The sequence below is a fragment of the Protobothrops mucrosquamatus genome, unplaced genomic scaffold (assembly GCF_001527695.2).
Source record: "Protobothrops mucrosquamatus isolate PMUCROS unplaced genomic scaffold, P.Mucros_1.0 scaffold_217, whole genome shotgun sequence".
NCBI lineage: Eukaryota > Metazoa > Chordata > Lepidosauria > Squamata > Viperidae > Protobothrops > Protobothrops mucrosquamatus.
Genome location: NW_015386293.1, coordinates 637,284 through 662,497, shown reverse-complemented (window position 1 = coordinate 662,497; position 25,214 = coordinate 637,284). Strand labels below are relative to the sequence as shown.

General features: G+C 36.8%; 1 protein-coding gene across 2 annotated transcripts in view; it reads left to right on the top strand.

Annotated features, from left to right (window-relative positions):
• Positions 1-24,222, top strand: part of PCYT1B (phosphate cytidylyltransferase 1, choline, beta) — a 40,856-nt gene extending 16,634 nt beyond the window's left edge. For both annotated transcript variants that reach the window (XM_015827877.1, XM_015827885.1), the window contains 7 exons: positions 1,909-2,008; positions 5,888-6,004; positions 6,996-7,147; positions 8,021-8,099; positions 17,796-17,938; positions 21,187-21,375; positions 22,915-24,222. In XM_015827877.1, coding sequence (XP_015683363.1) covers positions 1,909-2,008; positions 5,888-6,004; positions 6,996-7,147; positions 8,021-8,099; positions 17,796-17,938; positions 21,187-21,375; positions 22,915-23,127 — 993 coding nt within the window. In that variant the 3' untranslated portion in view covers positions 23,128-24,222. The remainder of the gene's footprint in view (positions 1-1,908; positions 2,009-5,887; positions 6,005-6,995; positions 7,148-8,020; positions 8,100-17,795; positions 17,939-21,186; positions 21,376-22,914) is intronic.
• Positions 24,223-25,214: the final 992 nt, after the last annotated feature.

Sequence of the window (25,214 nt, the reverse complement as noted above, 5' to 3'; positions counted from 1 at the left end):
TAACCAATATTCCCCTTATTTCAACATCTCCCTTTAACCCTCTAATTGGCAATATAAAATCCCCTCTAATGAGTCAAAATCCCAGTTTTTTCCAACCTTATTCTAGCTTTCTTTTTTTGCCAACTAGGCTTCCATATCAGCGCCTTTAAATCATCAAATAGATCTCCCTCTATTCTTATATATATTATTTGAATTAAAGGAGACCATTTGACTGCCAGTTTTCTGGAAGGACTAGCCCATTTGTATTTGTTAAATTGTCTCCCTGTTATTCCAGTTCCCCATGTTTGCGCTAATATATTTGTCTTCAATTCAATCTGTTCTACTTCTTTCTCAAATTTCTTCTGATTTATATAGAAAGTCATTTCCATTGCAATGCTGTCACTTCCTTTTCTGGATTTTCCATCAGCTGTATTTGTTGGTCAATTGAGTCCTTTGTCTTAATATTTGGTTGTCCCTCTTCTTCTGTTATCTTCTGCATTGTTGGTTCTTTAGTTGCAGTCAAAATTTGGCTTTGTGCATCTAAGCTGGCATCTTAATCTTTTATTTTAGGTCTTATTATATTACAAGCTAAAAGAATGGTTTCATGTATTGCTTTCAACATAGAAAGAATCTTTTCCTGAAACCTGTATTTTTAAGGATCCTATGAAAGATCTGACAAGCACTATGAAAAATGCTGGTTAGGCATTCTCCTGCAGCCTTAGACAAAGTGGTCTTGGAGGGCAGTTCTCAGTGATCTATAGAAAAGGAGTACCCACAGTAACCTAAAATAGCTAATAGGAAAGTTGAGCAATTTGCATCCTGATAGCATCAGTATTCACATTCATTGGAGAAGTGTGCCAAACTGTATCCATGGATACAAGAAGGGAAAACTACCTTTAAATTAATAGCTATGGGTGACTGTACATCCCCAACCTCAGATGTGGGCTGGGGATGAATCAGAGCAAATTCATGCAGACATGGCAGTAAAAACCAGTGACTAGGTCACATTAGAGGAAGAGCTCTATGGGGGGAGAAGTCAGGGTCTGAATGCAGAAGATAAAACAGAAGGAGAAAGGGCTATTTTATGGTGGCTGAAGAATTGAGGGAAACCCTTTTGGGGTTTAGGCCCACTGTTGCAATGGCAGTAAAGAACTGTCCTATTTTCTTTCTCCTGCTATCGTCACCTGCTTCAACCAAAGTGGGACAGTATTTGCATGGTCTCACCATTGGAGGGCTCCATCTGAGAGGTTTATCTTTGTGCCCAGAAAGCTTTATTAGTTCCCCTACACACACATTGGTACCAGCCATAAGGATGTGGGAGTTGGAATGTTTCAAGTTTTTTCCCAGCTTTCCAGAACTGTTGACTCTGCAATGTTAGTTTCACATGAGAGCTGACCACGACAAACTCTCCAAACTTCACTCCTTTTTATTTTTTCTGTTCTTTCTATTCTTGTTTAACATGACATAAGAAGCCAAAAGAAGAAAGATGATATGCATAATATCCAGCTTCTTTATTATTAGTGGAAAGAATCTTTATTTGAATTCTTAATTAAACTTTTTCTGTTCCCAGCTCATATTATGTATACTATGTATGGATGTGTTAATGCAATTTATTTAATGGGGAAAATTATAGATATTGCAAATTAAATTTTCTCAGGAATTGGAATAAATAGCTGTGAGAATGCACTTAAAATCAGTAGGTGAATGAAATATTTACATCTGTCCACTTCTAAAATATTTCACTGGAAGAAAACAAACTTGAAGGATATTATAAAGTTATTCACTCTCCTTAAGATTTAACTTTTAAAAAAATCCTTATCAAGTGATATTGGTGGAAGCAAGGAACAATAACGTCATATTTGATAACTTCCACAACTGACAATTTATTTTGCTCTCTTTTTTCATAATCTGACCTTTCCCATCTTCTAGACTTTGACAGCACCGGCTCCATTTGCAGGTGAAACAAGCTGTCAGTGCAAAGCTCCTCATGAGAAGCTAACCATTGCTCAGGCCCGTCTTGGGACACCAGGTGAGTCTGGTATTATGCATTATAAATTAATTTCAGAATGGATTTCAACCACATTAGTCCAGTGCCTCCAGAATTCCCAGCAGATTGGATTTTGTAGTCCCAATTTAAGGCACTTTCCCCCATCGAAGGGGCACCAGTTGGGAAAATTGGAATAAAATATAAATAGTCCTTGCCATACAATGGTTTAGGGACTGTTCAAAGTTAGAGTGGCACTGAAAAGGTGACTTATGATCATGTTTCACACTTACAATTGTTGCAGCATCCCCATGGTCACTTTATCAATATTCAGATACTTGGCAACTAGTTCATATTTATGACGGTTGCACTGTTCTGGGACCTGAGATCACATTTTGTGACCTTCTGGCTTTATTTTTATTGTTTGTTTTGTTTTTAATCCTATGTTAGAGTTGCTTTTTGCAATTTTGACAGCCATACAAAATAAATAAGTAAATTAAACATCTGAACATATTTAAAAGCAGTTTTGCAAATAGGCAGACTCAAACAATCACCTCAGCAACAGATGTCGGGGATGGCGGGGATAGCAGAAATAGCTCTCCTATTCTTTCTGGGTCCTTTTGCTCAGTCTTCCCTTTTGGGGAGGACAGAGGTCTGCATTTGGCACATGATTAGCCCAATTAGCCTGCTGCCCTCATAGTCCTGTCCCATAACAAGTTCAGCTGCCTTTTAAGGGAAACTAGGCCATCCATGACTCCTTGGATCATCCATTTAGAGATATTTCCTTATCAGATTCCTCAATGCCTTTAACAATTACAGAGCTTCAGATAATTTTTGTGTCATAAAATGTTGCATAAAATTTGTCAAATTTCAACTGCATGGAAGTCATAGGTTCCAGATTTTGTTCACATTCTGTAAGCAATCAAGTAAGCTGAACCATACTTTGGTTCAAAAAAAATTGTCCTGTGGTGCATCATTTCACCCAGTTAAAGGTTACAGGAAAGAGAGTTTTAGTAGTGTACAGATGAAAAAGTACCAAGAAATAAACATATGAGTTATAAATGTGTGCATATGCTTCTCATTTTAGAAGAGCACTTTCTGTTTTAGCTCTACCATGTACAAGCAACCCAATTAGAATAGAATAGAATTCTTTATTGGCCAAGTGTGATTGGACACACAAGGAATTTGTCTCCGGTGCATAAGCTCTCAGTGAACATACAAGCAACAAGTGATAAATCATGATTATAATCATAAAATACATTCATCATAATTCATGTTACAACACTCAGTGATAGTCATAGGATACTAAATAAGCAATCAACATAAACCATTCTAGCATACTAAATAAAATAATTAATATAAATCATAAGATACAAGCAACAAAGTTATAGTCATAAGAAGATAAGGAATAGATAATAAAAAAGATGAGAAGGATGATAGTAATACAACTCTACTAGGTAGTTTGACAGTGCTGTGGGAATTAGTTGTTTAGCAGAATGATGGCATGGGGGGAAAACTGTCCTTCTGTCTAGTTGTTTTGGTGTGCAATGTCTTATAGCGTTGTCTTGAGGGAAGAAGTTGAAACAGTTTATGTGCAGGATGTGACGAGTCTGTAGATATTTTCATAGCCCTCTTTCTGAGTCGTGCAATATACAGGTCCTCAGTGGAAGGCAGGCTGGTAGCAATTGTTTTTTCTGCAGTTCTAACTATCAGTTGAAGTCTGTGTCTATCTTATTTGGTTGCAGTGCCAAACCAGACAGTTATAGAATTGCAAATGACAGACAGATTCCTGTGTAGAACTGTATCAGCAGCTCCTTGGGTAGTCTGAGCTTTCTAAGTTGGCCCAGGAAGAACCTTCTTTGTTGTACTTTTTTGATGACATTTTTGATGTTAGGTGTCCATTTTAAGTCTTGAGATATTATAGAACCTAGAAACTATAAGATCTCTACTGTTGATACTGTGTTGTCTAGTATTGTAAAAGGTGGTGGAATTGGAGGGCTTCTCCTAAAATCTACTATCATTTCCACAGTTTTGATTGTGTTCCGGCCGCACCACAAGGCCAGTTGTTCAACTTCCCGTCTCTATGCAGATTTGTCATTGTCTCGAATGAGACCAATGACTGTTATATTATCTGCAAACTTCAGTACTTTAGTAGAGGGATCCTTTGAGATGCAGTTGTTGGTATAGAAAGAAAAAAGAATGGAGAGAGCACACAGTCCTGGGGGGGGGCTGTGCTAATTGTACACGTAACTAATGTGATTTTGCCTAGCTTCACCTGCTGCTTCCTGTCTGTTAGAAAGCTTATGATCCTCTTACAAGTTATTATTATTATTATTTATTGAATTTATATACCGCCCTATCTCCCTTACGGGACTCAGAGCGGTAACGGGTCTGTTACAAGTGTGGTCGGGCACGGCTACTGAATCAGTTTAGTTGGAAGAATATCTGGAATGATGGTATTGAATGCCAAGCTGAAGTCTACAAAAGGACAAAGGTCCTTGGAGGTTCAAGATGTTGTAGGATGTAGTGCAGAGACATATTAACAGCATCATCTGCTGTTCTATTTGCTTGGTAGACAAATCGCAAGGGGTCTAAAAGCGGATTCGTGATAGTTTTCAGGTGGGCCAGCACTAACCTTGAAAAGGTTTTCATAACTACGTATGTCAGAGCAACTGGTCTGTAGTCATTCAGTTCCTTGATGGAGGATTTCTTCAGCACCAGGATGATAGTAGAGCATTTGAAGCAAGAAGGAACATAACACATCTCTAGTGATTTATTAAAGATGCGGGTGAAGATGGGGGCCACTTGGTCAGCACAAGCTTTCAGGCAAGAAGGAATTACTCAGTGGTGGGATTCAAAATGTGAACAACCAGTTCTCTGTGTAGATACTGCCTCGGGAAGTCCATTCTGGGCCTGGGCAACAAAAAATTAACTACTGGTTCTCCCAAAGTGGTGCGAACCAGCTGAATCCCACCACTGCAGTTATCTTATCTGGGTCTGGTGCTTGTCCAGGCTTTTTCTGTGAAATAGATCTCGCACATCTTTTTCTGTGGGGTCAGTTGTAGGAGGTTTGGCTGTTGTTGGTGTAGCTGAGATGGAGATGGTGGCAATAGCTGACAGTGGTTTCCTCTCAAACCTATAGTAAAACACATTCAGGTCATCTGCCAGTTGTAGATTCCCTTCAGCATGGCAAGGAAGTTTGCTGTAATCACCGATATTTTTAAGAGTTTTCCATACATTTGCTGGTTCATTTATTGAGATTTCTCAGTTTTTCAGAGTAGCTTCTTTTTGCTGCTCTGATCTCCCTTGTTAATACATTTTTAGCCTGATTGTACAGCATTCTATCTCCTTTCCTGTAGGCTTCCTCCTTGGCCTGACGTAGCTGCTTGAGTTTAGCTGTAAACCAAGGCTTGTTATTACTGTTACTGTTAGTGTTACTGCAGATTTCTGGTCTGCATTATTATAATTTAACATTTATAGTAATAGTTGTTAATAACAATAACAATAATAATAATTCATCTGGTAGTTTATGTCTTTATTAAGGAAATCCTCTTTAAGCTAAACTCACCTTCTAGTGATATTGTACAGATTCCACGAAACAGAGCAATGGAGCAATCTTTTCTTCTGGGATGCAGATCAAATTCCCAATCTGATCTAGGGCTCTAGAATTTCTTGGTGATCTTCTATCCAAGTATTAACCTGGGCCTGACTCTTGTTAGCTTCTGAGCCCAGCCAAGCCCAGCCAATTACTGTTTTTTTATGGAAAATAATTTTTCTGATATAGATTTTTATTGGGCTAAATGGCTCAACACTGCCTGAACCTCTTCATATTTCTGAATAGAAGTAGCAAATGCATCATTATAATCTGACTAGATTTGAGATAAACTTCTGGTATGACATGGAAATTGTTTCTTATGTTCATAGTGGACAGACCGGTCAGAGTCTATGCAGATGGAATATTTGATCTCTTCCATTCTGGTCATGCAAGAGCTCTCATGCAAGCCAAAACTCTGTTTCCTAATAGCTACTTATTAGTAGGAGGTAAGCCTGATATTCAAACAAATATTACTTTTAGACTGATATTCTTTTTTATATAGTTTGCTAAACAAGCCCAGATTCTGTGAGTTTTCTCATTTTAATTTTCTAAAAAGCAAGCATTTAATTCTAATATTTAAGAAATATTAGGAAAGAGCTAAAGTGCTTGCAAATATCACATGATCAATAAGGTATTTTTCCTCTGATCCAGAAGATCTTTTTTCTGTTTGTAAAGCTGACCTGTTCCCTAAGACTTATAGAACTTATAAAATTGAGATAAGAAAAGAAATAAATTTAATATTACATATGTTCAGGATCAATTCTGGATTCTTCTTTCTCAGATATTAAAAACAGAAATGTGGAATGGAGCCTACTGAATGTCATTTCATCCAAATTTATATGCTGAAATATAATTGCTTCTTTCCATTAGTTTGTATTAAGAGAAGGCAATTGAAGAACATGTCCCTATGACTGATATTCTGATATTTCCATAAGAAATTGGAACAATAGTAATATCCAGAAAAAGAAATGCCATGGAGAATGTGGAAATGCTGAAATAAAACAATGGCCAGTCTAGCTTCCCTCCATTTCATTGCTATCTCTGTGTCTTGAGATAAGTCTCAGACTTTCCAGCTAGGACAGCAAAGAGAACTGCAAGAAAAGATCCACCATTCCACAGTTCAAAAGCTTTGGGACTTGCTTCTGAAAGAAACTCAGCTAGCAATTTCTCTGGCCTACAAATTAGAGAAACAGCTATCCAACATAGGATAGCTTTTAATGTAATGGCCGTCCAATATAAGCAAGTTTTCAATTGACTAAATGTGATCAAGGGACTGAAAATTGTTTTCCAATTTTAGATTGCTACCTTTGTGATTTGGTATGACAACTACTGTTTTAAACTCTGAAAATAGATTTGAATAATTTATAGCCAAAGAGATGCACTGAATTTTACAGGGCCAAGGTTACTCTTTTTGAATTCTTCTTGCATGTATGTCAGTTTGCAGTGATGATCTAACACATAAGTTTAAAGGTTTCACTGTAATGAATGAAGAGGAACGTTATGAGGCTCTCAGACACTGTCGCTATGTAGATGAAGTAATCAGAGATGCTCCATGGACACTCACAGCAGAGTTTTTGGAAAAGCATAAGGTATTTTTCTTTCTATTTTTTTAACCTCCCCCCCCATACACCAGTTTCATACCAGCGATGGTGCCAAATACTGCATATTTGTCATGTTTATAAAACATAGTTGGACTGTAAACTGAGGTGTCTTTTGCTACCATCCCTAGCACATTATCTGTGTAATTTAGGTTGTAATTCAAAAGTGGTAATAATTATTTCCTTTTGCTTATAGCTGTGATAGTAACAACAGTATGAAAATCTCCTTTCCTTTTCTTGTCTCCTTTTAGATGCTATGCATTCAAAATTTTAGAAAATGTAATTAGGATTTGAGGAAGTGAAAAAGAACTTTTCATGCTACTATAATAAAAAGGGAAAATATCTTTTCAAACATTGACTCAGTTCCAGTAATAACAATGATAATGCTGGTTGATTGAATTGTAAGATTAGCTACTCTTCACTACTACTACATGTTTATGTCATCCATTTATCAATAATATACAAAGCTCAAGTAAATAATGAGCTATGGTTGGTCTTCCACTTATTTGGAATAACTTTATTAAGTTGTATTATATTAAGAAGCAAAGTATAATAGTAAAAATGTCATTAAAATATTCTGAGATACGTTTTTTCTTTAGCATGATTCTTTAGATTCCAGCATAGTGAATATTTTGTATTACTGATGTGGTACTTAATATAATTATAAACAACTTAGATTCTTTAACTAATATCACATATATATAACTAAAAGGGTTTGTACTTTCCTGTGCTATACAAAATCTATTAATATAAAATCTATTACAATCATTTAAAGTATCTTTATTTAAAATTTGTTTAGCAAATAAGGAAGTTACATTTCCAAAGTAAGGGACAACTTAATTTCCTTTTATTCTGTATTTTTAGATTGATTTTGTAGCCCATGATGATATTCCATATTCTTCTGCTGGTTCAGATGATGTTTACAAGCATATAAAGGAGGCAGGTAGGTATGCTTTGTTGTTCCTTTAAGTAGCTAACCTCATTATTGCCTCACATAACCATCGGATTGAAAAAAATACTTCTTCAGTGAATTTTTTAAAATCTTAAATTTTAAGACCACAATAAAAAATTTAAAAAGCATCCCTGACAGGTGGCAAAACAGCCTTCAGTTGAATACTGCCAACTGAAGAGGAACCCATTTATCTTTCTAAGTAATTGTTCCACTGCTGAGGCAATGTTAATGATAGGATAAATTTCTAACATTCAATTGGAACCTGTCTTTCTGTAACTATTATTCTGCACTCTGGAATAAAACAAAACAACCTTGACTTTCTTTGTGTGACATCCTCACATATTTGATGAATGTTGTACATTCTTCAGTCTCCTCAAACTGTTTCTGCCCAACTTTTTCAGAGGTCTATTTCCATTTCCCTGATCATTCCCATTGCCCTTCTAATTTCTTTGAATACTTCTTCTTGTGTGGTTCCCAGAACTGAATGCAACACTCAGAGTGGGATCTGATCAAAATAGAAAAAGTGAAATGATTACTTCTTGTGATTTGGAAATAATTCAGACTTAATTATACTTGCTTGTTTGGCAGCCACATTACACTGCTGACTCATAATCAGTTCTCCTAAATGTCATACTATCCAGTCTATGCTTAACTAACTTACTAATCTGAATGTCATGAGGCACTTCAGCAAATGTTTTGCTAATGTCAAAATATGTTGGATCTATCACATTTCTACAATTTATTAAAATTGTGTAAGAGAGAGTGCTTTCAACCCAGTCTTGAATCCTGGCAACTGGCTGTATCAGTTCATGCAGATTTCTTGGCGGTATTTTTAGAAATAATTTGCCCTCACCTTCTTTCTAAGGCTGAGAGAGTAAGTGGCTCAAAGTTACCAGTTGGTTTGCTGCCTAAGTAAGGATTAGAACTCAAGGTCTCCTTGCCTTAAACACTATACCAAATTGACTCTCATTATAGAAATGACCCTATCCAATAACATGACATGACAAACAACATGGCATAACATAACAGCATAATATTTAGGCAAGACATGCCCTTGACAAATACTTGCTAATAATTCTGGTGATTATGCCATTTTTCCAAGGTACTTATAGAATTTACAAACTTCTCTAGAAATTTCCTAGTAATCACTGTGTGACTAATAAAAATGATAAGAGGTATTGAAGCTAAACCATACCATGAACAGTTAAGGGAACTAGGTATGTCTAGCCTAATGAACAGAATGATTAGGGAGAAATGATAACTGTCTTCCAGTACTTGGAGGTAGCCACAGGGATGAGGGGTCAACTTATTCTCCATAGCACCTGAGGACAGGACAAGAATCAGTGGGTGGAAGCTCATTAAAGAGAGATTCTTCCTAGAACTAAGGAAAAAATTCCTGACAGTGAGAGCAATTAACCAATGGAAGAGCTTGCCTCATGAAGTTGTGGGTGCTCCATTGGGGAAGGTTTTTAAGAAAAGATTGGACATCCATTTGTCCAGGATGGTATAAGGACTCCTGCCTTGGGCAGGGGATTGAACTATAAAACATAAGTAAAATATTTCCTTAAAATACTTTCCTTATACATGACTTAAATGTGAAATGTTTTCTCAGTATCCTAGTTATTATGAATGTTCCCAAGGTGATTGTGTTGCATGGGACAGTTGCCCAGTTTAAGAGAGAATCAGCTATAGTTAAATCATCACAGAAAGTATTTAAGTAACTAAGTTGCAAACATCATAAGGTGTAAAGAAAAAATTTATCATGAAAAACCAAGTTCAGACTATTTGTTTTTTATTCCATCATAAAGATATGAAGGTAGCTTGCAAATAAGAGTTTGTAAAGCTTTTTTCTATACAATAATTTGAACTATTTGGACCAATGTGGGAGAGATGGCGATTTAGCAAAAAAAGAAGTGATTGGATTATCTAGTTTGCCTCCAGTTTTGATTATCATAATATAAAAAAGATGTTGAGACTGTAGAAAGAGAAGCAGAGAAGAGCAAGATGATTAGGGGAACTAGAGACTTAAACATATGAAGAATATTGCAGGAATTGAGTATGTCTAATTTAATGAAAAGAAGAACTAGGGGTAACATGATAGCAGTGTTCCAATATCTAAAGAGCTGCTACAAAGCAGAGGGGGTCAACTTATTCTCCAACACACCTGAAGACAAGATAAGAAGCAATGGATGGAAACTCATCAAGGAGATTTATGTGAGATTTTGTTTTTCTGATACTACAGTTGCAGTGTTTGGGCTTTCTACATGTACTTTTCTCTGACGATCTGGGATTTTTTCAGTCGCTTATATGTACATGTAGTCCTTGATTGAAATCATTTATTTAGTGACTGTTCAAAGTAACAATGACACTGAAAAAAGTGACTTACAACCGGGCCTTGCACTTACAGCCATTGCAAATCCCCACAGTCACATGATAAAAATTGAGGCACTTATCAATCAGCATGTATTTATGATGGTTGTAGTGTTCCGGGATCATGCAATTGCCATTTGCAACCTTCCCAGCCAGTTTCCAATGAGCAAAGACAATCGGAGAATCTGAGTTCACTTAATGACCACATGATTCACTTAGCAACTGCAGTAATCCACTAAACAACCATGGCAAAAAGTCGTAAAATTGGGCATGATTCAGTTAACAGCTGCCTTGCTTAGCAATGTACAGTAAATTTTGATCCCTTTTTTGTTTTTATAATTTCACTTTGTTTTTTGTGTAGTCACATTTGCATCCTCTACTATTCTCATTTCTCCGTCCTCCTCCTCCTCCTCCTCCTCCTTCCCTCTTCAAATTGTTTTCCATGCTTTTAGTATTCTTTTCTAAGTAATGCTGAATCATTTTAAGTTGCCTTCCTATTTATTTCTGCTGTCTTGAAATCCTGATTATTGTTCTCACAGTTATTAAAATCTAGTTTTAAAGTCCTAGATCAGTGATGGTGAAACTTTTGGGCACAGTATATCAAACATATGGTAAATGCCTAACTTGACTCTACTGCCATGTCTCTCTCACACACAAACCCACATATGGAACAAAAGAGAAACAGAATAACAGAATAACAGAGTTGGAAGAGACCTTGGAGGTCTTCTAGTCCAACCCCATGCTCAATCAGGAAACCTTATACCATTTCAGACAAATGGTTGTCCAATCTCTTTTTTAAAAAACCTTCAGTGTTGGAGCACCCACAACTTCTGGAAGCAAGTCCTTCCACTGATTAATTGTCCTAGCTGTCAGGAAATTTCTCCTTAGTTCTAGGTTGCTTCTCTCCTTGATGAGTTTCCATCCATTGCTTCATATACTGCTTTTGGGTGCTTTGGAAAATAGACTGACCCCCTCTTCTTTGTGGTAGCCCCTTAGATATTGGAACACTGCTATGATGTCACTCCTAGTCGTTCTTTTCATTAAACTAAAGATACAATAAACAACTCTTTATGTATTCATTTATGTAAAAAATGCATTCCAATCATGTGTGGGGCTATATATTATATAAAGAAACATCAAATAATTATAAAAATGAAATATGAATAAAACTCATTCTGATGGCTCCAGAGGCCCTGTGAGAGCATGGCCCACTTAAATTATTTCTGGAAGGTCTGAAGGCTAGGCATCAAAAGTCGTTTGAGTACATGATGTATTCTGAGATTGTTGTTGGGAATTGGTGAACACTGGTGTGTTTTCTTGAAACACGTGTCATAGGTTCATCGTAATTGTCCTCGACACCTGTTGGACTACACTTAACTTTAATTTTTCTTAAAATGAACTCTGGAGTTACACGTTCATTGTCTTCTAATGTTTTAAGTTCTTTAGCTTCACAACTAAATCTTACTTATGGGATGGTATCAAATCAAGGACAGTTGATCCTTTGGTGGACAGGCAATAGAAGACACCAACAATCATAATGTTTTAATTCAGTTACTCTATATAACAATACCAAACGTATTGTGATTATCTTATAGTGGGTTTTTTTGAGCCTGGTAGTCAGCAGAAATGTAGGCTGGCATAAATTGTGCTTCTCTCTGCCAATCTGCATTCTGCCTCAAAAACAAAGCCAGCAAATGATGCTGTTTTTATTATTTTAATAAAGGACAACTTAAGAAAAAGGATTAATGGATTCCCTTACTTTGTTTCCTCCCCATAGGAAAAAACTGTAATATTATTGGTGACAGAACCAGAACCACACAGTTCACAGAACCCAGCTCTCTTTCCCAATTTAAATTGACTTTCTGTGCAGAATGCAATAAAAGCCTTCTCAAGAGAATGATAGTTTGGATTTTTAAACATAGATTTAGGATTTTTCAGAAGAATGCTAAACTTTATACATTTAAGGAGCTCATGTTAGATCTGATAAATACTTTGGAAAGCAGTGATCAAGGATTATATGGGCATATGCCTCATCAGAAGGTAGATACCTGGTCTCTCCTGCAGTCCAAGCCAAATAGTTATGGATGTTCCCATGGCAGTTTAAAGTGACCAATAAGAACTCAATAGATCCCATCTCTATTAGGATCATCAACCACAATCATGCCATGGTTCATGCCATGGTTACTGGGTATGAGAATGAGGAATTTGGATTTTGAAGAATGGATATTGCAACATATAGTACATTTCTATGGAGCTTCTCAGTCATCCAGGTCATGGTTGTCTCAAATGTGCTTTTTCAAGAGGCAACTGGACTTTCTTTCTTTTTTCTTTAAATACATTTCGCTTTTCATCCAAGAGAGCTGACGAAGCTTCTTGGGTGAGAAGCAAAATGTCTTCAAAGGAAAAAAGAAAAGAAAGTCCAGGTGCCTCTTGAAAAAGCACCTTTGAGACAACATATAGTACAACATCTCCATTTCTATTAGTCCTGTTCCTTTGTAACAAAACATATCCATTATCTGCTATATTGCAACAATAGGAGTCATCAATTATGCTTGTGTGTATGCTTGCATGCTTTTCTGTGCTTGCATGCCTTTGAATCAGAATCCGTATTGATTTCTGGCAACTGCCAAATCTCTATAGTTTTCTTGGCAAGGTTTTGGAAGTGGTTTGCCATAGCTTGCTTCATAGGGCTGAGAAAGAGTGACTGGCTCAAGGTCACCAGCTGGATTTGGCCTAAGACAGGACAAGAACTTGTCATCTCCCAGGTTCTAGACTGGTGCCTTAACTACTACACCAAACTGGCTCTCAATCCATTATATACATTGCATAAATTATTTCTACACTAAAATGGTTCCTTTTTCTGTTCTAGAGGAACATTCTTAAATTTGAGATAGGGAAAAGCAAACTTGTTGTCTATGAACAACAAACTATTAGATACCATTGGTCCTTTAAGTTAGACCAGTTTAGGAAAAAGACACCTCAAGTAACATAGAATTCTCTTGATATAGGTTATAATAACAGAATCTTAAAAGCCTACAGTTTCATTTTCCTTTCTCTTATTCCAAAGGCAGTGAAGTGGCTATCTTGAGTTTCCACACTTTTCTCTTTTCCCAGATTAAGCTGATGTTTTACTAATAGTTGCCACATATTTTCTAGAACAACAACAAAAAGGCCTTCTCTTTGAGACTGTGCATGTAGTTACCCACAGCATTGTTTTCTCTGGCTCTGCAAAATTCTGTCACTTTTGATATATAGAGATATTTACAATTGACCTTGGGGAAAGTATGAATGCACTGTTAAGGAGGAACTTGGATATGAGATTATATAGTCCAGAGGTAGGAGGAAGTACAAAAAAGAAAATAACTCTGCCTTGATTTTGTTTTTTATAAGATGTGACAAAGAGAAACTTGGACAGGCTTTCAGGATTCTGGTATTATACCTTGCAACTGAAAAGTACCATTGATTTTATCTACCTTGAAGGGCTGATGTATGAATATATACATAATGTAAAGTCCTATCTGTTGTTCATGTCTGTCTCTCTTCCTGCTTTTGTCTGCTTCGTCCCATTTTTTTAGTTAACTGTTTTTGATGTTTGCTAATGTTTACATCAAGCTTATTTTTATAATGGAACTGAGTTGGACTCTATTTGCCTGCTTTGATCTGGATACAAGATTGGCAGCAAATTTGCTGGCTGCAAACTGAACTAAAAATTACCTATGACAGTTTTCCAATGCAAAAGTCCTCTACCATTCCTTAAGTAAACATCTACAAATATTATAGCCTTTTGTGATAAAAGGTCTTTCTGTCTGTACATTTCTGATTGTCAAGGACTTTTTCAGAATCTGATTCTAGTAGCAATCCTAACAAGAGTGTGTTTGTTTCTTAATCAGTCAATATTATATACCCTGATATAATATGTCAGTTTTTTGTAAATGGTAAACTTTCAGTGTATAGTCACATTCATTTTAAGACCTAGTGTTTCCACTTTTAGATAATGAGGCTGTTAACTTTTTGAGTTTAATATATTTTTAAGTTTCATTATTTGTACAAAAGTATGGAAATTCAGGAACCCAAATAATAGAAAAGCTTGATTCTTTTAAAACTAGACCTCGATATTATTAGAAGTTGTCTCCTTTCCTTTCCTTTCCTTTCCTTTCTAGAATTTCAGATATTTCCCTATAGCTATTGGTGGCAGACATTAGTTACAAGCAGAATAATGCACAATATAATTACATCATAGTCTGCTTGCTTTGATGCTGGGAGAAAGGGACAAAAATGATAGAGCGTGCCAGCTTTATTTCTTGTAACATCTAGCCATGCCTTGAAACCTGATATTTTCAGTTAATCCATACAATTATCTATTCATCTTAGCTTTGATATCAGTTATTGGTGCTTCCTTGACCATTATTTCTTTCCAACAATATATTTGTTAAAAGATTAAGTAGCTTCTTTTTTGTATGCATCGTAGTCTCAACAGTTCTCTAAATTATGAGGCAGTGATAATGCTCAATACTTTTTAAAAAGAGAATAAAACTTTTTTTAAATGTTTTATTGCATAAAAAACAAGCCCAAGACAACAAACAAAATTGAAGTTTAAATTTAGAAATCTTTAATCTTGTTCTCAACCTATAATATTAGTTGTTAATATCAACAGTTAACAGAATTAAAGAAAGTAGTAACAACTTTCTCCCTGAATTTCATAGGGATGTCACTTCAGATTGTTCAGCCATCCTTTGCCTCATTTTACAATTCCAAAGTAGGGATAATCAGAATATAATCTGTCTGTCTGAATTCTTCTTACATTTAAAGGAAATTTTTCCTGAAAGATTCATGTGCTCCCCACTATTGTTTTCTTCCAAAGAATAATCTATTTCTAGAGAAATTCTTATTATTATTACTTTACCAGTTATGGGGACAATTGAATGGTAAATGCTTACAATGTTGCATATAATGTGTGTTTTGATGGATTATTGCAAACCTGCTGGATACATATTTGCATATATATTATAAAAAGAAGATGAATATTTATATTAGGCTGTACAAAATGCAAGATTATATGACAATCTTATATACCTTACTTCCAAGTATGCTTCTAGGGGATGGTGCAAGCTTATGTTAACATAAATGAAATGTTGAGGTGCAGAATGATTTAAGCTACCTGTAACAATTAATGTGTTGAGTGTAAGTTATATTTATGGCTATACAAATTTGTTAAATAAAATAAAAATTAACTTGTAAATGATATTTAATGCTTTAATTAAATCATTAGTTTAACAGTTACAATACATATTTATAAGAACTTTTGAAATATATATACCATCAAAGTTACTTTGATTTTAATCTTTTAAATGCTCAGTATCTTCACATCATTTCAAAGTCAGTGTCAAGACTGATTCGCCCTTTCACCTACATTTTCTCCCTTGCTCGTAGCTTGATGTGAGACCCCATAGTCTGGAATGAAATGATGGAATGGAATGAAATGATGGAATGGAATGAAAAGGTGGGAGGGATGGTATCTAGGCAACCGAGGCATCTTTGAGAGTTTGCAAGAATGCCAAGGTCACTAATGCAGGTGCTTGATGGAGAAATGGACTTTTCCCATAACGAGAAGTATTACTATTGGACAATGTGAACACCCAGTGGGTGGAGGCAAGGGAATCTATTTTTTAATTAAGTAAGCTTTCGAGCAGGAAAATCAGAGCTGGTTTCGCTTCTTCTGTGCCAATGTAAATTTTCAGTAAAGTATTATACTCTTGGTAAAATCATGTCCCAGGAGTTTCTTTTTCTGGAAATGCCAACTGGACATCGAATGCACTTTTTAGTAAAGTGCAATTTTGTCTACATTGAAGATGGTAAGAATTATACATGGCACACCATTTATGTAATCAAGTAACAGACATATTTCTATATCAGATTTTATAAAGAATTATGTAAGATCAAGCTCATATGTTCAGTATATGAGAGCCTGTCATAGTTAAAGTATCAAGCTAGAAACCAGAAGACCATGAATTGTAATCCTGTCTTTGGCACAAAGCCTGCTGGGTGATCATGGGCCGCTCTCTCTCTCTCAGCCCTAGGAAGTAGGCAATGGCAAATCACTTCTGAAAAACCTTGCCAAGAAAATTGCAGGGTCTTGTCCAGGCATTATTCAAGAATCAGACAAGATTGAATGGAAGGAAAAAAAATAGTAAGTAAAAAGTAATTCAGGTGTCATTTTTAGATAGCTGAAGGGACTTCAGTAGGGATTTCTACTTATGGTCTTCTTAGTGTTTAGTTTATTGTTCAATTTCATCTTTGACAGGTTTTTGATTTCCTGAGATAACTTTCCTATCATAAACTTGGCATCAAACATATGTAACAATGCATATTTTTCATATTTAGAGAAATAATTTAATTCAACACAGTTCTGCTACAAAATAATTTAAAGAGATAAAATTATACTCACAATATCTAGAATATGTATGCAACTTTTCTGTCATTTTCTGAGGGTCTGCTATGTAATAATTAGCCACTGAATGTATGATACTAACATTCCTTATTTTATAGCCCATTGTATTCCACCAATATGGTGTCCCTAAACCCCAGAGTCAGAGTTAGGTAGGACATGCAGATTTCTTGCAATCATATTAAGTATTAATTTATTCTTCTCAGAATCATTGGCCTTTTGTCCAAATGCTTTTTCTTAGAGAATATCCATATTTTATTAACTAGCACTCTCCCCCAAATTAAATTGTGCAAGAATTCCTTTCTCTGTCAAAAATCACTTCCCTGAAATTATTTTGAAAATTTATTGAAATAAATTATGAAAATAAATTGCATAATAAGCCAATTATTTAAACATTTGTCATTATAGAGTTGATTATTCTGTACTATGAAATACTGTAAATTCTCCAGAGCCACTGTTATCAAACAGTAAATTATTGATTTATAATTATGTTACAGAGCTTCTAGGATGGTTCAGTCAGAATCAACTCTGAGCTATACACAATTCCCACTTCTATAACTCAGATTAAGGATAAAAAATATGAAAAAATAGATGTGACTCCATAAAATCACACATATAGGACAGAAATATATCACAATCAACTCATCTAAAAGTAAAACATTTTCCCTTCGTAATGGGGTCAATCATACCACTTCAGCCTCAGTCCCTATCAGTAAAAAAGGGAAGTTGAATGCTCAAGGACAGTCCCATGTAAAGTGTTTTTCACTAACTCAAGTGATAGGAGACAAAGGCATCAAGCACTTTGAAATAATTAATCATATGAAAGCTGGAGATTTTATCACAATTCTGTTTTCTTTTTCTCCTTTCAAAAGGTATGTTTGTACCAACTCAAAGAACTGAAGGCATCTCAACTTCAGATATTATCACTAGAATTGTACGTGATTATGATGTCTATGCCCGTCGCAACCTGCAAAGAGGATATACTGCTAAAGAGCTGAATGTCAGCTTTATAAATGTAAGTGCATCAATCATTCCAGTTACATTGTACTTGGAAAAAATCTGTAATGATTATGTAATGATTGTGGCATGGTTAGGAAGACAGTGGTTTGTTTTGCTGTATTTCTTTTCAACATTGGCACCTGGCAGATGGTATGCGGCCATGCCCAGCCTAGCCAAGTGTAGCAGGGGAGGGAACGAACGAAAACGGCACAGTGCAGGACTTGCTGTGAGAGAGTCCTTGGGAGCTGAAAGGCAGCTGGGGTGAAACAAAGGCCCCAGGATTGGCACTTCAGGCACACCCAGAAGAGAAAGGAAGAGGGGGGCGGAAACAAGAAAGATATAAAAGGAGCCAGTTTGGGGGGGAGAGGGAGAAAAAAAAGATGCAGTCTTGGGAGGAGAAGTCAGCTGGAGCTACACCGAAGAGAAAAGGAGGAGGAAGGGCGAGAGAGGAAAGGATAAAAAACAGGCCGGCCGGTAGCTGATCTACAACTTCATGGCAGCCATCCGTGCTGGGCATGCACACAGGTGGTAGCGACAAATAGGCAAGAAACGCAGCTGGGGAAGGGTTGCCCTCCAGGAGGAATGAAGAAAGGCAGCATCCCCTGAAGGAGACCATCAAATGGCCCTCATCCACTTCACACACCCGTGGACTCCGGGGGAGGGGATGACACAAGTGGCATGAGAGTCCATGTTACCTGCATTACACCGCCCAGACCCCTGCCTGCCCGGTTTCGGTAGGCAGCGGCGCGCTCTCCTCACCACATGGAGAGGCTGGGCTGGGGGAGGTGAACCAGCAAGAAGCCAAACCTGCCTGGGCGTGCACAGAGGAGGAAGGGACAATGAGAGGGAGGGAAGACAGGAAAGGAAGAGGGAGGGAGAAAACGAAGGAAGAGACAATGGGAGGAAGGAAGGATGGGACAATGAGAGGGAGGGAGGGAGGGAAGGAAGGAAGGATGGGACAATGAGAGGGAGGAAGGAAGGAAGGAAGGAAGGAGATTGGAATGAGAGGGAGGGTCTGAGGGAAGTCCTGCCTTAGCATGTGGCCACCAGCAGTCCTACTGCCCTTTCGCCATCCCCTTGCCTATCCTGATGGTCTCCCATCCTATCACTAAGGATGCTTTGGTTACAAAGCCGGGTGTCCTCACATGGAGAGGGAGTGGGCGTCCCCCTGACCCAAGCACTTTGCCCTCCTGCACCAACCATGAGCAACCTGGCCAAGGAGAGTGGGCACATCAGCAGCAGCAGCCTTGACGAGGAGGTAAGCACAGCCAGGCGCCCCCTCGGAGAAGTGGGGCTGGAATGGGTTGGGCTGGAGGGTCCTGGTGCCCCAGGAGCTCAAGGGCTGGGCTGGGTGCTTTCCCTCCGCTATAATTATGCATATACTGTAAAATCAGATGTACTATCTTCTTGATGTGAGTCTACTTATAGTAAGCTCTTCTGAATTTCTGAAACAGTATAAGAACTAGATTTCATTGTCTGGCACCTTTATCCACATTATCTTATCCATGTTTATATAATACTATCCAGCTCACATGTCCTTAAGATAAGCTAACATCTTCCAAATGTATATTGCACAAAGGTTGCGGAGAATAGGATTTGCACCTCACACAGCATCTGCTGACATTCATTGTATACATGGGGTATACATCCTCCCCTCAGTGTGACTATGGGGTCTCACATCAAACTGTAGGTCACATCATGATTGGCTGTAAGTTGAGGCATATACCGGTCCAGTTTCTGATTTCTTTCAAATAAATGATGCTGTGCTGCAGTGGTTAGATGGCCTAGACCAGATGGCCTAGACCAGTGATGGCGAATCTTTTAGAGACCGAGTGCCCAAACTGCAAACCAAAACCCACTTATGCATCGTCGGGTGCCGGGTGGGTGTGGCCCATTGGCTGGGCGTGGCCCATTGGCTGGGCGTGGCTGCGGTGGTAACGGCAGACTGGGTGGGACTAAAAAGTTCAATCAATCAATTCCAACTTTGCAAGAGTTTTTTTTCCTGTGAGGTTGAAATTGACTCATTGATTGAACCTTTTTTTTTTTTTTTTGCACACGAGGCCTAAAGCGAAAAGGTTTTATAAAACCCAGCTGAAGGCCTAGGACTGGGGCGACGGCACACGTGCCCACAGAGAGGGCTCGGAGTGCCCCTCTGGCACCCGTGCCATAGGTTCGCCACCACTGGCCTAGACCAAGTCCACGAGTCATAAAAGAGCCAACGTTGCCTACCCCTGGCCTAGACATTGGTATCTGAATATAGATCTTTTTAACATTCATGTTTTACTGTATTTTCATTTTAGGTGACACATTAATATACATTGTAAGTCCATGTATGTTATGCCATACGCTAAATAAGTAAATAAATGCAGAGAATAATAGCAGGTACCTTAAAAATCAGGAGTCTGATAGCACCTTTTCTGACTAATACAATTTATTAACAGTCATAGGCTTGCGTCTTTTAATAAAATTTGGTAGTCAGAAAATATGCTATCAGACACCTTCTGGGTCTTTTTGCCCACCATAGACTAATACAGCTCTCCTTCTACAATGTCTAGAACAGGTAACTTATTTTTTCAAGTGGTCATCTGTATATTCACGACCTCTAATTCTTCTTTGCTATACATGCTGTCTTATCAGTAGCACAGTGGTGGTCTGGGAACTCAGGGATTTAGTGAATGTGAATGGTTTCTCCAGAAGGTAAGCTTCCTGCCCAAAAGCTCAATTTGAGAAGTTCTAGAACAATGATCCCACAGACCAATATTCTGTTAAGTATCTTGCTTTTTCTGTTGAATGTATATATCTCCTTTTACATTGAATACCAAATTAACAAATCTATTTTGCAATCTGTTTGATCAAATCCACAAGAAAAAAAGAAAAGAAATATGCATATATATCCTTTAGGCTGGGGAAAGCATTGCTATGTCCTGAAAAAAGCATGCTGTGTCACAATTAAAATATCTTGCATGTCCTAAAAATATTCCTTTCAGCAAGTACCTTTATAAGGTACCATATGGTCATCTTTCTGTGTGAGTTAATGAGCTCCCTGTCTGTCATCCAAAATTACCATATACTATGTTGGTTTCATCTATTCAATGCTTTTTTTCATGGAAACTACATTTTATTTCTATTTCCTAAACTGTGATTTTTGCTATCTTTAATACTCAAATATGTTTATGTAAACATTTAATATGTTACTCATATGAATTTCAATATATAGTGACCAAAATTTCTTCATGTCTCATGTTACTTTTATTTTTTAATTAGGAGAAGAAATATCGTTTTCAAAATCAGGTAGACAAGATGAAAGAAAAAGTGAAGAATGTGGAAGAAAGATCTAAAGAATTTGTGAATAAAGTTGAAGAAAAAAGCCATGATCTCATTCAGAAATGGGAAGAAAAGTCTAGGGAATTTATTGGCAACTTCTTAGAACTATTTGGACCAGATGGAGCTTGGGTATTTGTTTTTTTCACACATACATATAATTTATAAGTTATTGATCCGTCATCTTGTATGCCTCAAATATCTTAAAGATAATAGAGAAATAAAGCATGCTACTCAAACAATTAATATAACAAAAATACAAAACAGCAAAATTATATCCTGAGCTGTATTATATTTAAAATCATTCAACATCCAAAATCAAATAGAACAAACTCTCTTAAAATACCAGGGATTAAATCTGAGGCCATTCTCATGCAAGATAAATTACTAAGTAGTAATGTAAGATTTTTGCCTCAGTTTGTAATGAAAAGCATGATGTGTGCTAAAAAAAAAAAAGCACTACTATATAAAGTAGTAATCAATAATACTGATTTTAAGAGATACAGTTGCATGTAATGGATTTGATTTCACAATAACTGTATTGGTAAACCATTTTCAGTGAAAAGATATTTTGTTTTTTTCTGCAATTCAGCGAGGCAATACCTACACTACTGAAGTTTAATAGTTGCATGAAAGTCTTTGTAGGGGCCACATAGAATAATCAGCTTAAGAGGACAACTTGAGCTAGCATTGTTCTAGAAAAATAAATGATATTGCTGTGAGGCAAATTAAGTCTATCAACATTGTTAATTTTTCTTTTCAAACATTGCTTTCAATGCTGACATTAAATATAGAAGATTAATTCATCTCTTGATTCATACATGTGCATGTATTAATATGCTATTATCATAACTATATAAAATAATATATTTGAACTCTCATGCACTTTCAAGCAGGTAGAGCTAGGAATATATAATGTATTAAAATGGAGAAATCAATGCATTACAGTTTAGTCTTATTTCTTTTCTTAAGGAGTTGGAAGTTCAATTGATCTGCATAGCAGTAATTGGTGCTGGCATGAAAAACTTTATAAAATATGTTTCTTATGTGTAAAATAGGCAGTGTTCTATGTTGCATTATTTTGGTTGGGTTTATACTTTTTTTTGTTTTTAAGTGTGTTAACTTCCATAGGAAGGATGCATAAAACAAACCTTAATTGTGCTTATTCACAATTCTAGTTCATAAGTGTTTGATTGGTTTTTTAGTTTTTTCATTATTTTTTATTTTAAAAAATCACTGTTTTCCTGCCTAAAAATCCTCCTGGTTTCCCCAAGAATTTAGTAACATGCTAGAAATAATATAAGAGCTAACCCTTGTTAAGCCTGATTACATTCTGATGAAGGAAAATTTTTGTTTTACGTTTTATTTTTTCCCTTTGTCAGAAACACTGTAAGGCACTCAAATAATGTAAGGAACAATTCTCCAAGCTCACTTGTGGCCCTTTCCTTCTCTCTGCCACTTCATTGCCCTTTGAAATCCTTCCTACCTTGCATGTACTTTGGCTACATCCATTTTTTTTGGGGGGGGGGGAGATATCTCAGTCACCGAAAGGGCCATCATAAAAACAGACATAAAGATAAAAAGATTATTGAGCAAAAATAGAATTAGGAGAGCGAGCTGGGGACAGATCTATTACTGTATCCATACATGTCCACGTTTCTTTGTTTCCAGAAGCAGATGTTTCAAGAGAGGAGTGGGCGCATGCTTCAAGCCTTATCTCCAAGGCAAAGTCCCACAAGCAGTCCAACCCGGGGACGTTCCCCATCACGTTCCCCATCTCCTCCTTCTCCTTGGCTCTTCAGAAAGGCTTCACCGCCTTCCTCCCCAAAGGCTGCCTCAGCATCCATTAGCAGCATGAGTGAAGGAGATGAGGATGAGAAGTAAACAAGGGAAAATTTGTAGTAAAAGAAAGAAGAAATATGCCAATGGCTCACCATACAGTTCAAAGTAGAAGAAAGAAAATGTTGCATGAGATGTTTCTGAAAAAAATATATTCAGATTATTGGAGCACTGAAGATCTCAACTATAAAGTAGTACTGTACTTGCCAAAGGACAGCCTGTCAAATAAGTCACATATGATGACAGAACATATAAAAACTTGCCATTATTTCCCAACAGTTATGAGTAGTTTTTTATGCTATTGCAGCTTTTGCTGCTTTAAGCTTTTGGACTGTTGTGACAATTTGTTGAAAGGTTAATTTGGCAAATGATGTTAAGAAGGATTCTTTTTGGTTAGAGAAGACACATTTAAATTTGAATAACACTGCACTCCACTAAAAAGTTGGATCTCACAAGAATAAAATGAAATACTGCCTAGAAACAGCAGAAGCTCCTACAGTGCCAGGAAACACTCAAATAAAATCATGCCATTAAAATTAAGCTCTGTCTTTCACAATGGACACAATATAATTCTATTGAATTTGATTAATATTGCTTATTGAACTGGCTTTTGTACACACCAGAGAAAGTTATTTAATGTGAAAAAAACAATGGGTTCAGTTTTATTATTATACATCCTCCAAAGCTATTTTTTTTCTTTTTAGAATTTTTGTTTGGGTTTCCTAAAGCTGTTCGTTCTGTATGATTTTATATCTGGTGAATTTGGTAAATTAGCTCACAGAGCAAAGTCCAATTCATTCATTAATGTTTATATCACACACTATATCATTTAAAACAATTTTTGCATATAACATATTATTACAGAGAGTTTTCAGATAATAAACCTGGAAGCAATCAAGGGTGGCATGGGTGCTGTCCCATTTTGGTAAAGTGTTTGGTAATATGCATGTAATTCCATTGAGAATCCATGTGTAATTCTATAGAAGCAAAGCATTACATTACAACTGACTTTTTATTGCCAAAATATCATTAGATTTTAGTAGTCAACTTTTCAGCAGCTTTGTTTTCTGCATATGGGCTTAATAAAACATTTTTGTTTCTATATGCTGTTCTAATACTGTAGGACAGAGTTCCCCAATGTTTAGGGCTTTGGGAACCGGCAGGGGGAGGGAAGAGAGGATGGCTCCACGTGAGTGGCCGGCAAGATTGTGTGCGCAGCTCCATGTGCACGAATGGCATGCACGTACGTCTGCCACTCACTTAAATGAAGTGCCTGTGCTCACCCATTGCACAAGTGAGGATGCACATGCTCACACGTGCACTTGCCTGCCATTTCCACAGCCCAATTGCAAACCCCTCATGGCCCACAGGTTAGGAACCCTTGCTCTAGAACAGCTTTTTTCAACTTAGTGCCTTTCAGATGTGTTGGACAATTTCCCATAACCCTTAACATATCTGAGGGTGCATTGGGGAAAACTTGTCTAGAAACACACATATGCAGCATATAACTAAACATTGTAAGTAATCAGATCCTTTTTAGTAGCCTGTGTCACTGGCATCACATCTGTTAATATTCAAAAGCAGACATGAGGAAATTTACCTTGCAAAGTAATACTTAGAAAGTGATTGAAACTTCAGAATATTTCTTATGCAGCCTATTGTCTTTTTTGCAGGGAAGTGGATCTCTTTGATAGCCCTATTGTGTTTTACAATGTTCTTTAAACACTAGTTCTCATTGATCGACTAACAGTTGAAATGTCTCCCATCTCCTTTCAATTTTTTAAGTGACAATTAAGATTACCAAGTGAAAGAAATGATTTGTGGTATTATTGCAGGCCTGTCTAATTTATGCCTATCAAGCCTATCAACCTATCAAGTTGTAGCTATTAAAGTGCCCTTCAAATCAAACTGATTCCCATGCCTGCATGGAAACATTTTTTTTTGCAACAATACAAAGTAGATTGCCCTCACCTTCTTTATTTGAGTTCCCATCTACTCTATGCTCTGTATTCCCTGAAGGGTTCTCAATGAAATACTAAACCCAATCTTGTTCATGTTCCAAGCTAAGATAGATCTCCACAAAAATCTTTATATCTTGAAACATGGACACATCTGGCATTGCCAGATGTCAA